The 12949-nt window shown below is 52.1% G+C and overlaps 7 protein-coding genes across 7 annotated transcripts; 1 reads left to right on the top strand and 6 right to left on the bottom strand.

Annotated features, from left to right (window-relative positions):
• Window positions 1–165: 165 nt before the first annotated feature.
• Aud_004209 (uncharacterized protein) lies at window positions 166–768 on the bottom strand (the record flags this gene model as incomplete). Its single annotated transcript, XM_043289149.1, has 3 exons — window positions 166–522; window positions 576–673; window positions 732–768. 3 exons carry the CDS (start codon window positions 766–768, stop codon window positions 166–168), a joined length of 492 nt encoding a protein of 163 aa, XP_043145084.1.
• Window positions 769–1149: 381 nt separating this feature from the next.
• Window positions 1150–1944, top strand: Aud_004208 (putative PKS/NRPS-like protein biosynthetic cluster; the record flags this gene model as incomplete). Its single annotated transcript, XM_043289148.1, has 1 exon — window positions 1150–1944. One exon carries the CDS (start codon window positions 1150–1152, stop codon window positions 1942–1944), a length of 795 nt encoding a protein of 264 aa, XP_043145083.1.
• Window positions 1945–2219: 275 nt separating this feature from the next.
• Window positions 2220–3032, bottom strand: Aud_004207 (NAD(P)-binding oxidoreductase; the record flags this gene model as incomplete). Its single annotated transcript, XM_043289147.1, has 1 exon — window positions 2220–3032. The coding sequence occupies one exon, from the start codon at window positions 3030–3032 to the stop codon at window positions 2220–2222; it is 813 nt and encodes a 270-aa protein (XP_043145082.1).
• A 283-nt stretch (window positions 3033–3315) lies between these two features.
• Aud_004206 (nuclear transport factor 2 family protein) lies at window positions 3316–3822 on the bottom strand (the record flags this gene model as incomplete). The annotated part of the gene is made up of 2 exons (XM_043289146.1): window positions 3316–3555; window positions 3616–3822. 2 exons carry the CDS (start codon window positions 3820–3822, stop codon window positions 3316–3318), a joined length of 447 nt encoding a protein of 148 aa, XP_043145081.1.
• Window positions 3823–4094: 272 nt separating this feature from the next.
• Window positions 4095–5045, bottom strand: Aud_004205 (class I SAM-dependent methyltransferase; the record flags this gene model as incomplete). Its single annotated transcript, XM_043289145.1, has 1 exon — window positions 4095–5045. One exon carries the CDS (start codon window positions 5043–5045, stop codon window positions 4095–4097), a length of 951 nt encoding a protein of 316 aa, XP_043145080.1.
• Window positions 5046–5602: 557 nt separating this feature from the next.
• On the bottom strand, window positions 5603–11335 carry Aud_004204 (type I polyketide synthase; the record flags this gene model as incomplete). Its single annotated transcript, XM_043289144.1, has 4 exons — window positions 5603–6919; window positions 7090–9456; window positions 9520–10921; window positions 10986–11335. 4 exons carry the CDS (start codon window positions 11333–11335, stop codon window positions 5603–5605), a joined length of 5436 nt encoding a protein of 1811 aa, XP_043145079.1.
• A 1060-nt stretch (window positions 11336–12395) lies between these two features.
• On the bottom strand, window positions 12396–12860 carry Aud_004203 (DUF4267 domain-containing protein; the record flags this gene model as incomplete). Its single annotated transcript, XM_043289143.1, has 2 exons — window positions 12396–12679; window positions 12743–12860. 2 exons carry the CDS (start codon window positions 12858–12860, stop codon window positions 12396–12398), a joined length of 402 nt encoding a protein of 133 aa, XP_043145078.1.
• Window positions 12861–12949: the final 89 nt, after the last annotated feature.

The following is a 12949-nucleotide window of genomic DNA, read 5'->3' as shown; positions in this document are numbered from 1 at the left end:
ACACGAGTTTTTTTTCTTGATCAGTATAACACTCAAAGTAATCTTGCATACTATTAAGCTCTGCCCTCTACACGTGGAAAGAGGACCTTAAGTACTGGGAACCCTCAGGCGTGCTTGGTCCAAAATCTTGCAGTCTCTACTAAACAGAATCAAGATACACAATAACTAGTTGTCCGCAAAAATCTTCTCAAGATCATGCTCATCCCATCGAATCTCCGGCTCGAGCCCTGCAAACTTCCAGTCGCCATCCACCCTCCGGAACTGTGTTGTCGCCTTGCCATGGGCATGGCCCTTGTAGAGCACCTCAGTCAACGCATCGTCGCTGTACTTTTGGTGCGCCACGCGCATTTGGTGATAACCCGTCACTGTGTCCTCGCCGGTCTGCACCCACTTTGAGGCTCCAATGAAGTGCTGCGTCTTGATGCGTGCGTTGCCGAGGAATTTTGGGCTTGACGCCAGCGCTACAAAGTCGTCGGCGGGCATGGATTCCCATTCCTGCCCCATGACGGAGCGGTAGTCAATCTACGATGTCAGATTCGGGGTCCATTGACGAAGATGTTTGGGCAATTGCGTACATGAAGTGTTGGGGCGATGCACTTGGCGAGACGAGCCCAATCCTTGTTGTCGTAGCTTTCGGCCCATTCGAAAAGCGCGAATTGACATCCCGCGACGTCTAAAGTATTGCCTCAGTTAGGAACTAATGCGTCGTAAGCCAGCAGAGCAATCCGTACCTTGATAAGCGGGCGTTTTGTAGTCGGCTTTAGCCATGATGCTGTGTCAGAGGTGGAATATTGATTCTGGGGCGATTTGACAATGTAGGTGCTTATCCGGTGTATGGGAATCCTACTTAAAGTGTTTTCAGCTTCTTCCTGGTCCTAACTCTGTGGAGGAGTAATCCCCCTGGATCACTGACCAACAAATACTCCGGCGTCGCGATGTCCCATCCAATGCCCCGAGGTCGACATCCCGAGGCAGGGTTGCTGTATCGGGAGTCGGACATGCTGGACTCCGCGATTCCGCGATGCTTGCTTCTGGTAGGTATTAAATGACAAACTGCCTTTGCTTGCTTCTTGGTCTCTGCAAAGAAACTCTAGCTACAGTCCGATCACGTCCCTTGGCTCCGCTTCCTTCCCATTTACCCACGTCAACATGTCAGCTCCCTACATCCCCGGCCGTCTTGACGATAAAGTGGCCCTCGTCACAGGATCTGGTCGTGGCATTGGAGCCGCAATCGCCATCCATCTGGGTCGCCTCGGCGCCAAAGTCGTCGTCAACTATGCCAACTCCGCCGAACACGCCGAAAAGGTCGTCGCCGAAATCAAGAGCCTCAACTCAGATGCTGTCGCCTTCAAGGCCGACGTGCGGGACGTGTCTCAGACAGTCAAGCTGTTTGACGACGCGATTGCGCACTTTGGACGTCTTGACATCGCTGTCAGCAACTCGGGCGTTGTCAGTTTCGGGCACCTGAAGGACGTGACAGAGGAGGAATTCGATCGCGTCTTCAGCCTCAACACGCGCGGGCAGTTCTTCGTGGCGCGCGAGGCGTACCGTGTGCTGGAAGAAGGGGGGCGCATCATTCTCACCTCCTCCAACACGTCCAAGGACTTTAGCGTCCCCCGGCACTCGCTTTACTCGGGCTCCAAGGGCGCCATCGACTCCTTTGTGCGCATCCTCTCCAAGGACTGCGGTGACAAGAAGATCACCGTCAACGGTGTTGCGCCCGGGGGTACTGTGACGGACATGTTCCACGCCGTCTCGCACCACTACATCCCCGGCGGAGAGAAGTTCACGGCCGAGGAGCGTCAGCAGATGGCTGCCCACGCGTCCCCGTTGCACCGGAATGGCTTCCCCGAGGATATTGCCCGTGTGGTTGGATTCCTGGTCAGCAAAGAAGGAGAGTGGGTGAATGGCAAGGTCATCACTCTGGATGGTGGTGCGGCTTGAAAGGGATTGTTAGATGATATATATACCTCACAATTATCAGTCCCGATTTCAATGTCTAGAAGCGGATAAAAATATTATTCGCAATTGATCTTATCTGCACACGATTCTCCTTGTAAAGTCACTCAAGTGTGTTTCTATGGAGGTTTTTACTTCTGCACAACTTCAGCTGGTTGAGATGGGAATGGAGATGGGCATGGAAATATACAATTATTTGGCATGGAAAGTATGTCAAAACATTATGTATTGATACTATCTGTACTGCTAACTAGAACCGATCAACCCGGACCTGTGTTCAAAGGGAGGTAAGGGTGTAGGAATGGGAAGAAGTGCCGTAGCAGACCCATGAAGATGCACATCGGAGTGCCTGTCGGGAACTTGGCCTTTCCGTTCGCGTTCACAACGCTCACGTTTCTCATATCATAGCTGCCATTTTCATCGTCTGCTGCTTCAATCATTGCAGCGGCCAGATCCAGGTACGACAGGGGGCTCTCCTCGTCGGTAAGGCTCAGCGCATGGCCTCGCTGGATGTCGACTGACAGAGCACCCGGCTTGATGAAGATCGTCGTCAGCCAGTCCTCCTGGGCGCGCAGGAGCTTCTCGGTTTCGATCAGGTCATTGTAGACATGAGATGCCGAGCGGAGGAGGATCGTTCGGAGTAAGTATGGGACGTGACGAGAGAAGTGGTCATCGATGGTAGCCGACGACAGGAGGATCAGTTTGGGCAGTTGCCGACTGTCATTTCTCTCGCTTTCCTCCCAGCTCCGCTTGAGATTCTGGAGTGATGCAACGACGGCTGCAGCTGTGTCTTGCGCGACGCGACAGCCGGGGATGTTGTCGTTTGTCGAGACAACCAGAAACACAGCCCTGCAGTCGCGCAAGCATGAGGTCAGAAGGTCGACATCCTCGATGCTTCCTTCAAAGATCTCGACCCTTCCTCCTGGCTTGAGGTCGGGCAGCAGCCGAAGAAGCTTGGATCGGTTGCGGCAGTATGCGTGGATGCGAACACCGGGCTTGTGGAGGAGGTTCTGGATGAGTGCCCTGCCACAATTTCCCGTCGAGCCCAGGACGGCGTACGTCTGGGAAGCCATACTGTGTTCTCGTTACTGCTCACATAGAGGTTGGTAATACCCTTGTCAATATATGCCTGTGCCAGTCTTAGCGAAGGCAGCCAGCCAGCTGCCTCGGCGCGTCGGCGTATACGGACAGTTACTAGTTCAATGCTACTCCCGGCGTCCCGCCTGGCATTTATTCCATAAAAAATCCCGGGCTGTCGGACAATTACGTGAGTGTTTTGATCGGCCTTGAGATTAGGATTCAACCTGAATTGAGACCAGTATCTATTGAGAAACTTGTGATGCCAGCTGTCCACAGCTACTGGAGTGCCCCCTGGTCCATCAGATACTTCTGGAATTTAGGAAAGAAGTGCTGGTAGAATCCAGAGTCCACCATTTCTTCCAATTGCTTTACCTTCAAGCCATCTTCGGTCAGGGACAGGAAAATGGCATACTCGTTCGTCCATTTCTCGCCGGGGATAGGCGTTTCTGCGGACGAGGTCGCATAGACCGCAGCTGTGCCATTCGCCGCGTCGTGGACGATATGTCTGATGTCCAACTGGGCCCATGGATTAGCTACATGTTGGCATGCATTTCACTGCAACAATGTGCCACATACCTTCCAGTTGGTGAGGTTATTCACAAGCTTGGGGTAGAAGAACTCGGTGTGGGCTCGGGGTCGGCGTGGCTGCTGCAGCGACAGAGGGAGCAGTTGCTGCTCAAAGTCGTCAGACCAGAGGTCTATAGTGTCTTGAGCTTTGCCATTCTCCCATGCCGCTAAAAACTTGTCAATCGTCTCTCTCTGGATATGGTCCGGAGCAGGCATGCTGATGGTGTTGGTAGAGGGTGAGTGGTATCAATTGCGAGATGTCATGCGATGAGAAGAGGCCGGGCAGCTTTCGGGACATATATATATATATATAATATGTGACCATACACTTCGGGTTATTGAGCCGGACGATCACAGCACCAGAGAAATGGGGTGTTTATCGTAATACTAGTGCGCGGTCTATGCTACGCTCCGGCCACAAACGGGTACTCTTGGTATAGGCGGAGAAAGCAGTTGTTTGTAACGATTAGAAACAACAAAATCAATGCTTATTTCTTTGTTCCTAGGATTATGGAGACAGGGAAATATCCTTCGACAGTCCTCCCGTCCGCAAGTAACTCCTCCAACTCCTTGTACAAGTCCGTGAACGCGTCGGGAAACCGCGAAATGAAAGGAAACGACCCAAAATGCTCCTTAACGCCTGCCAGATCGGTTTGGAATGTCCATCCATCCATTTTCTCAACCCTCTTGGTGTCGCCCACGGCGTAGTCGGGCTCAGTGTTTCGGTGTGCGAGTTCTGGGGGCAACATGCCTTGGATGCCGCCATGTTCCATGTTCACATAGATCCGTATCCTGTCGCCGAAAAGCTCTTCATCAAGTGGGGCAACGTTGTAGGTGCCTTCGGTCCGCGCCATGACCTTGATGATCTGGTCCGGATCATCAGACACTTTGAGAAGCTCCCTGCCGCCCTGGTGACTGACTCGTTCCCACAGATTCTGGATTTTCGCGTCCCGAAAGCGTGCAGGACCAAAAAGTGATGCTACAAACGTGCCACCCGGACGCAGCTGGCGTGCAATGCCTGCCATGGCATCATGCTGAGGCTCTGCAAAATGCATCACGTTGGTCGCAAACACCATGTCCACGCTGCCGGCCGGGATGTCGTCGGCTTCTTCCAGCGCAGATATTCGGAAACTGAATCCTTGCTGGTCCTTGAGACGTTCACGCGCGAGGCGAATGTTCTCGGCCACGATGTCCGACACTATGACGTTGGCGAAGCGAGAGCATAGTCGCTGGGCGTAGGGCCCGTTGCCGGCGCCTACATCGTGGACGGTGCCGAAAACGCCGCCTTTGCTCTGGTGGTAGCCGAATATGCAGTCCCAGAAGGTTTCTGGGACCTGTGGACGCCCCCGGGAATAGTTGTCCCAGAACTCATCGTCCTGAGCAAAGATCTTGCCGGAGGTGTCCATGACAGGCGGTGGTGAGCGTACCAAAGAAGCCATTGCATTCGAGGTGGTAGACAACAAGGGGAAAGCGAAAGGCAGTGCAGTATAGCTATCTGCTGAGCCTTAAGGGACCGTAAAGCTACGGAGCTCAATAATACTGATCAAATCACCATCTGCGCGACCTTTGAGGGGAAATCCCTAGTTGCATCACCAATCTACCGCGAAGTAGTTGCTCCGCTAGTCGGGACAATTAATGCTGTCCGGAGTAATACGGGAGAAAGCTGCATCGGCGTAATCAGAATCCCTGTCCAAAGCAGTTTCAGGAAGATTGGCCAATATCTAATTACCTTGCAATTGAATTTCTCAGTTTGTTACAGCGCCATTTCTCTCCACAAAAGGAAGAGGATGGAGTCCTGCGGCCAGCTTGTGAATAAATATTATGCTTCTTAATCCAGAAAGCCAAACTAATTCATTGAATACAACAGTTAACTAAAGTCACAAAATAGGCCACTAATGTAAAGCAGATAACAGACCAATTCATATTCAATTTGACTCATCTAACTGTAATAATCTAACTGAAATACTCAAATGTAAATACTCTAACTGTAAAACTCTTAACTGTAATACTCGTCCAGCCACTCCCGCAAATCTCCAATGGTCTCATAGTCCAGGAACAGGCTCCCACTGACTTTGACGTCCAATTCCGTCCTGAACTTTTCCGAAATTACCAGTGACATGAGACTGTCAACGCCCAAGTCGGCAAATCGAGCTCCATCCTCCATATCAGATAGTTCCAGACCGGCCTCGTTCGCAATGAGCAGGATCGCTCTGGCAGAGATGCTGCCAGACGCAGTCGCAGCCGCAGCATTGTTGGACTGGGCGGCGGCAGCTGTGGCTGCAGGTGCAGCGCCCTTTGACGGAGCTGGTGTAGCGGGCATAGCGCTGGCAGGGTTACTAGAAGACGGCTTGCTCTTCTCACCATTGCTTTCGGGGCCAGAGGTATGTCCAGGGGCAGTCGTATTTGGCGCCGCTGGTGGTGCTGCCGACACTGAAACCGGAGCTTGAGAAACAGTGGGTTTTGGCTTGCCTTCGATCGCAGCCATCTTGTCCGGTGGCGAGAAGAAGCGGTTAAGCAGAATGCGAGGATAGCGGCGGAACTGGATGCCATTAACCACACCAACGATGATGTCGTCTTGCATGATATACACGTCGCCGAAATAAATCGTCGGATCCTCAGCTGTTGGAATCATCTTGACATAGGACCGATACTTGGCTCCCGGGGTAAGTGGTTTCGCAAATCGCATTGCGTTCCAACCAGGAGTCACGCAGTAGTAGTTTTGTGCGTCAATGCTATCAGAGCAGTTCATGATGAAGCCAGCTAAGTGTGCCACACTGTCAATAAAGTACGGCGGGACAGTCCAGACGCCGCTTTCCTGGGTGGTTAGCTGAATATCTGCGAATCCTTCAAGCTCATGCATGACTACTGATTGCATGCCGCGATACTTGTCGGCGTAGGTCACCAAGTTGCTGGCGAAGAGGGTGTACGCCATATTACGGGAAAAGCGGTTAGCTTTGCCCTGTGCTGCCAGGTCCTCAAGCACTTTAATCCGGCTATGAACGAGGTGCGCAATCGGCACCCAAGACAAGAGCCACTCGGATGCATCTCCATAATAAATGTTGGCTGTGGCAAATGGCTCGTCGGCGTTGCCATCGTTGTCCACGTTCTGCCATGTCAAATCGACCACACCTGAGTGAACATCGGCAGTGGCAGCAGTCACACGGAACAGCTGAGGGATTTTCTTGTTTGTCTGAGCAACTAGGCCCTTGGTAACGACAAGGTTGGCAATATTCATGTTCACATCCTTGGCTCGTGGGTTCAGCTTGCGGTACAGATAGCTGCCAAGAGTGTATGCAATATCGGCATGGATGGACTATACAAATCAGAATTAGCAAGCTCTCTGGCCAAAGTCTGACTACCAATAACCGAATCGGAGACACTGGAGCTGAGCTGCGATGCATGGATAACATCCCAATGCCAGTCCCGTCGAGCCATTTTGTGGTGAAAGCAAGGGGGATATCTTTAGACCCGGAATCAACTTACCGATGTAACCACACCACAGTTATTCATGCTGTGCCCATGAGCCGCCGCCAGGAGGTCGGCCTGCATAAGATCTGACTGCATCACTACTGTACCAGCAGATTCATGGAAAGTCTCCTCTATGATCTGCTGCACCGTCGTGGTCTGAATCTCGCTGGCCGGCAGCGCCTTTGGTGCAGCCTTAGCTCTAGCAGCTTCCTTCTCGGCGTCATAGAATGTATTGCCCTTGGTTAGACACCAGTCGCCGTTATACTGGAGCCAGTAGTTCTTTTCGTTCCACGCATATGTTGGCAGGTCCAGGAGGCGGAGCCTGCGCTCGAATGGGCGATGGAACTCGTTCCAGCTAACGTCAATACCAGCAAGGTGCAGAGCGGCCATACTCTCAGCCATGGTCTTCCAGTTGTCCTCGCCGCGGCGGAACGATGGGATGGCGAGCTCAGCGGATGGTATGGTATTTTTGATGAAGTTAGTGCAGACAGGATGCGGCCCGATTTCAATCCAGACAGTCTCATTGCTTATAGTAGAAATTTTCTGCGCGTTCTTCAGAGCAGAGACAAAGTCAACAGTTTGTCTGGTAGCCTGGCGGACGTAGTTTGCATTCAGTGTCTTGCCATCAAAAATAACTTTGCCGAGCAGGGGAGAGATGACTGGCACTTTTGGCTCCTTGAAGATGACACCGGTGGCCACAACGGCCTCAAAGTCATCCAAAATAGGGTCCATTTGCTCTGAGTGGAAAGCAAAAGCAACGTCTAACTTGATACAGTGGTAACCGGCCTTCTGAAGGGGAACTGCAATGGCATCCATCTGATCTTTAGTGCCACTGAGCACTGTATCCGAAGGGCCATTAATGCAAGCAACCGTGTATGGCTTGCCCTCTGAGGACTCCTCTATATGGGCAACAGCAGCGCGAACCGCCATCATGGTATGGCTGCCAATCTTGCACCTCTCTTCCAGCATCTGAGCCCGGCGTCCCACCATGAATATGGTGTCACTGGCCGTAACAACGCCAGCGATGTGCATCGCAGCGTATTCGCCCAGGCTATGGCCTATGATCACGTCTGGCTTGACTCCAAGAGATACCCAGTATTTGGCGAGAGCAATTTCAGAACAGACCAGGGCAAGCTGGGTAATGGTAGCAGAGTGAGCATGGTCTTTGGGGTGTGTTCCGTCAAGAGCTGGAATGAAAGATGGGAATCCCTGGCTCTGAGCGATTGAGTCAAGGTGCTGGATATGCTCTCGGAAGATAGGCACATCGTGGTATAACTCTAAACTCATTGACTTGTAAGAGGCGCCCTGGCCGGTGAAGCTGAATGCGACCGGTGGAGGGCCAGATTTTCCAACAGGTTTGATTGAATCAACCTTCTCCAAGGAGGAGTTCAGTTGCTTTTTCAAATTCTCCATGGTAGAGGTGGCAATTGCTACGCGATGCGTATGATGGTAGCGGCGAGCAGTTGTAGTATACGACAGGTCGGCTACATTGATATCTGGATTCGCATCAAGATGGGCAATTAGGCGCTCAATATTTCCAGCCAGAGATGCCTTGACCTTGGCCGAGACGGCGATGATGTGCGTCTTGCGCGGATCCGTCTCTGCGATATCGCGTGTTGGCGCCTCTTCCAGGACCATCGTTGTGTTCCCACCAGCAGCGCCAAAGTTGTTGACCACTGCAAGGCGCTTCTTTCCAGGGACCTGCGGCCAAGGCGTCATTTCCATTGGGATGTGGAGATTGCGTTTATCAAAGTCTCGGGGGAACTTGGGATTTATCTCTGTCTTGATTCCAACATGTGGCGGGATGGCGTTCTTCTGGAGCATTAAAAGTACCTTGATCAACGCAGTCGTGCCTGCAACAGACTCGCCATGGCCGACATTTGCCTTGACAGCGCCAATGTGGAGCGGCTGGTCCTTGCTACGACGCTTGGTGAGCGGAGCATACACCTCCATAATACCCTTCATCTCCTCATGGTCCCCCGCTTGAGTGCCAGTGCCATGGAGCTCGACGTAGGACACATCCAAGGGATCCACACCGGCCTGTCGAAGTACCTGCCGAGATAAGTAGGCTTGGTGGCCCGCATGGGGGTGGGTAATGGAGACTGCTTCTGCTGAATGGTTTGTGCCAGCACCAAGAATAACACCCAAGATGTTATCATTATCAGCTTCCGCGTCTTCGAGTCTCTTGATGACCACAGAGCCAATACCATCCGCACGGCAGTACCCGTCAGCGGTGCTATCCCATGTCTTACAAGCGTTGTGTCCTTTGGTGAGGAAGTGGCCGTTGCAGAGTCCGGTGAAACCGTCAGGGTTGGTCAAGACGTTGACACCTCCTGCAACAGCGGTATCCACAGCGCCGTTCCAAAGCGCCTGACAGGCGACCTAAGACAAGTTGTCAGTATTTTGAAATTCAATACCATGAAGATCAGTATGAGTGGCATGTACCTCAATCGCCGCAAGTCCAGAGGAGCAAGCCGTATCGATGCTGTAACTGGGTCCCGCGAACTTAAAGAAGTAATTGATACGGCCCGGACCAAAGGCGCGGCAGCCACCTGGAATATAGTAGGTGCCAACCTCTTGGCCTTGATTAACTTCACGGTAGTCGTCCGCAGCTTGACCGTAGAATGTACCAATGCGCTGTAACTGCGTGGCTGCAGTACGGTTACCAACATAGCCTGCACGTTCCAGCGCCTCGTACGCCGTGACAAGAGCAAGACGCATTTGTGGATCAACAACCTGGGATTCACGGGGGGACATATTGAAGAAAGGCGCATCGAACAAGCCAGGCTCGTCAATAAAGCAGCCATACTGGGTCATAGTCTTGTTGAGCTGCTTGCCGGTTGGATCGTAGTGCGTGTCAATGTCAAACCGATCAGCTGGGATTCGGCGGGAAACATCCAGCCCCTTCTCTAGAATTTCCCAGAACTTCTCGGTGTTTGTCGCCCCTCCAGGAAGCCTGCAAGACATGCCAACGATGGCGAGCTTAGCCTGTGCCGGGCTGCGAGGCGCAGTATCCCGGGGCGTGACTTGTGTGACCCAGGTCATCAGATTGTTGAGTGTGACTTGAGGGTGTGTAATGCTATTCTTCACGGCAGTCGTTAAGTCGTTGAGAGGAATGGAGTTGCCAAAGCTGAACAGCACCAATTCCGAGGCAAGAGTGGTCTCGAGTCTCTCGACCACGCCAGATATGACATGGTCCCAATAGATTGCTTGAGTAAGGAGCTCCGAGACGACAGCTTCAAATAGCTCTGTGGCATTCTTGGCTTGGTAGTATTGACCGGTGCTGGTGGAGTAGATTGGTATCGCCGGCCACGACTTTGACAGAACTGTGTTCAATGAGCTGCCATGGACGATACTCTGCGTATCCTGCAGGCTGTAGATATGGGGCGCATGGCAGAGGCCGCCGTAGACTGGAAGGGGAATGAACTTTGACTCGCGGAAGAACTCGGACGTGATGAACAACGTCTTTAAACGAGCTGGTGGTCCGCTCACTGTAACAGAGGTCCGGCTGACAGCGCTTATAAAGATCTTCCCTGTGGCAGGAATCTCCTGCCGAGAATATATCGTGTCGAGCTCCTTTCGAACGGCCGCTGGGTCGACGTTATGAACGACATATGCCCAGGTATCTGGACTCTCTGACAGCTCACGGGCTTCCAAGTTTGCGGAAACACCCTGGACATGGATGCCGAGGCGGAATGCCAGGCGCACCGCATCTGCACCCGCCTGTGGCAAGTCTGCCAACGTCGAAGACAATGAGACAGCAGTTGATGCCAGAAGACCAATACCAAGGCCAGCAAGGCTCGTGTTTGTAAAGTCAGATAGATCATCAGGACGGCTCTCTGCATATCTGATAAGGGATGTTAGTCACCACCATGTCAAGCTGCAAGCTAACCAGAGCACCACCAACTCACCCAATGTAAGTTGCCAGTTGAACCACAATAAGCAACACTCCGTCTACGGCACCGCAGATCAAACCTTCGCGGAGCTCTGTGTTTTCAACCCAACTGAAGATGGTCTCGAACGGTGGGATCAGATGTTTAAGCTCCGTCGGTAGCTGCCGAACTTCATCCTTGATGGCCGAAGTGGCCTTTGATATGAAATCGGCCAAGATCGGGTATCCGCTGTCCTTGCTGTGGTTGTGCAGACGACGAAACACGCCTTGTAAGTCATCCCTGGAGAACTCATTGCTGAAGTAGACAAGCTTCAGCTTGTGCGTGTCCCGGTCGGGGTCTGAGCTTGTTGTGGGAGTATATACGGGCATCATAGCGGATGACCGAGGGTGGAAAGACGAAGATGAATGGTTTGGGGGAAAGGTTGTCCCGCACAAGTCACTCTGTGGCCCTGGTGAATAGAATGAGACCTTGAGAGACTTGGGGTCGGGTTCGGTTAGGAGAAAGCGCAATGAACTGGCTGCTCCAGTGCTGTCGAGGACGGCTAATAAGGCATCTCAGCGAGTGATGGATGGCTGCGGGGGCTGCAACAACCAGCGAAATCACTCAGCCCCAAATTATTATCTCTCCGCGATTCACCCGGCCCCGAAATGCCCGTCCTTCATCCCGACTGATACTACCCGAGGGTACTTTTTGGATTATGAAAGCGAGGTTGGTTTATTGTGTGATCCGCCAAGTTCCATGCTGATCAGGGAGCAACGCTTCACTCAAGTAGGCCCTCGGTATATTGTCAATTCTTGTCCATCTATCAACATCATTGCTCTTGCTTTACGCTGGCTGGCTGGCATTGTCTATATTGCCGCTGTCTCCCATCTCGTCTATGCATAGCTGTACCCTCTGCTGTGTCGGCTCCGGGGTATCTGATAGATTGCAGTAGTCTCCTATAGCATTATGGATCCTGTCCGATCTCCTCGGCCCTCGATTCCACCTGTATCTTGCTTTCCTCCGAGATGAACATTCGCTCCTCCCATTCGACAGGTAGTCAGACAGCATTAGTGCGATCCTGTCTGTTCTGTATACCACAAGTTATAATCATTTGCCCATTTAGCAGTAGTAATAATGGTGGAGCTACAGATTCACAGATAACGAAGCCTGAACAGCCAACTTGTGGACATTTTGTCCTTGGTTTTGCATATATTTCTAATTTGTTTCCCGACTAAGTGCCTATTCCATCTATGCACCCAATACATTCCCTCGTACACGTTTATTCCACATCAACTGCCAATTAGCTGCATATCCTCGGCCCTTCTCATCACTAAGGTGTGCTGGAGAGTAGAGTCTGTGTGGCTACTAGCGGGGGCCTCGGAAAGATGAGAAAGGGCCCGAGGCTTTGGTCGTTCTAACACCTCGATTAGTAGTAAAAGCCCCCGTTCACGGTGTTGCTGATTGGATCAAGAGAGGACCCAGCACTAGCAGTATAAAAATGTTCCTGATGTGCATCCCCTGGCTTTGTCCGTGTGGGTGCTCGTAAAGAATCTTCGTATCCGCGATGCCTGCCCATGTCCAGCATAGGAGGAATATGCCCAACGCCTTCCGCTCCCCTAACAACGTCAAGATCCAGACGAAGATTCCAGCACCAAGATTACGGCCTGTCGCAGAAGGAAAGAGAACAACATTCTCCGAGGTTGCAGTCGGAAGGCCAAAGAATTTTGCCACTAGGTCAGATCAGTTAACAATGATCTGGGGGAAACGAAAGAAGCCAGTGGTCGCGCACTTACAGCGGAGAGGATCGATGAAGGTCCCTAGTACCCCGGAGTAAATAAGGAGTGAGCCGATGATGGCCGTGGCGGCATCAAGGAAGTATGAGTAGAACGACACTGGGCTTATTGCTGACATTTTCGATCTTTGGGAAAGAATTCTGAGCTCTGTGCAAAAATGACAATTTGCGAGTAGACGCGCACCCTTCGTTTCAGCTGGGAGGAGTA

This window comes from Aspergillus udagawae (genome assembly GCF_001078395.1).
Source record: "Aspergillus udagawae IFM 46973 DNA, scaffold_3, whole genome shotgun sequence".
Taxonomy (NCBI): domain Eukaryota; kingdom Fungi; phylum Ascomycota; class Eurotiomycetes; order Eurotiales; family Aspergillaceae; genus Aspergillus; species Aspergillus udagawae.
Note: the sequence above shows the minus strand (reverse complement) of the source record. Positions and strands in the feature narration are given on the sequence as shown.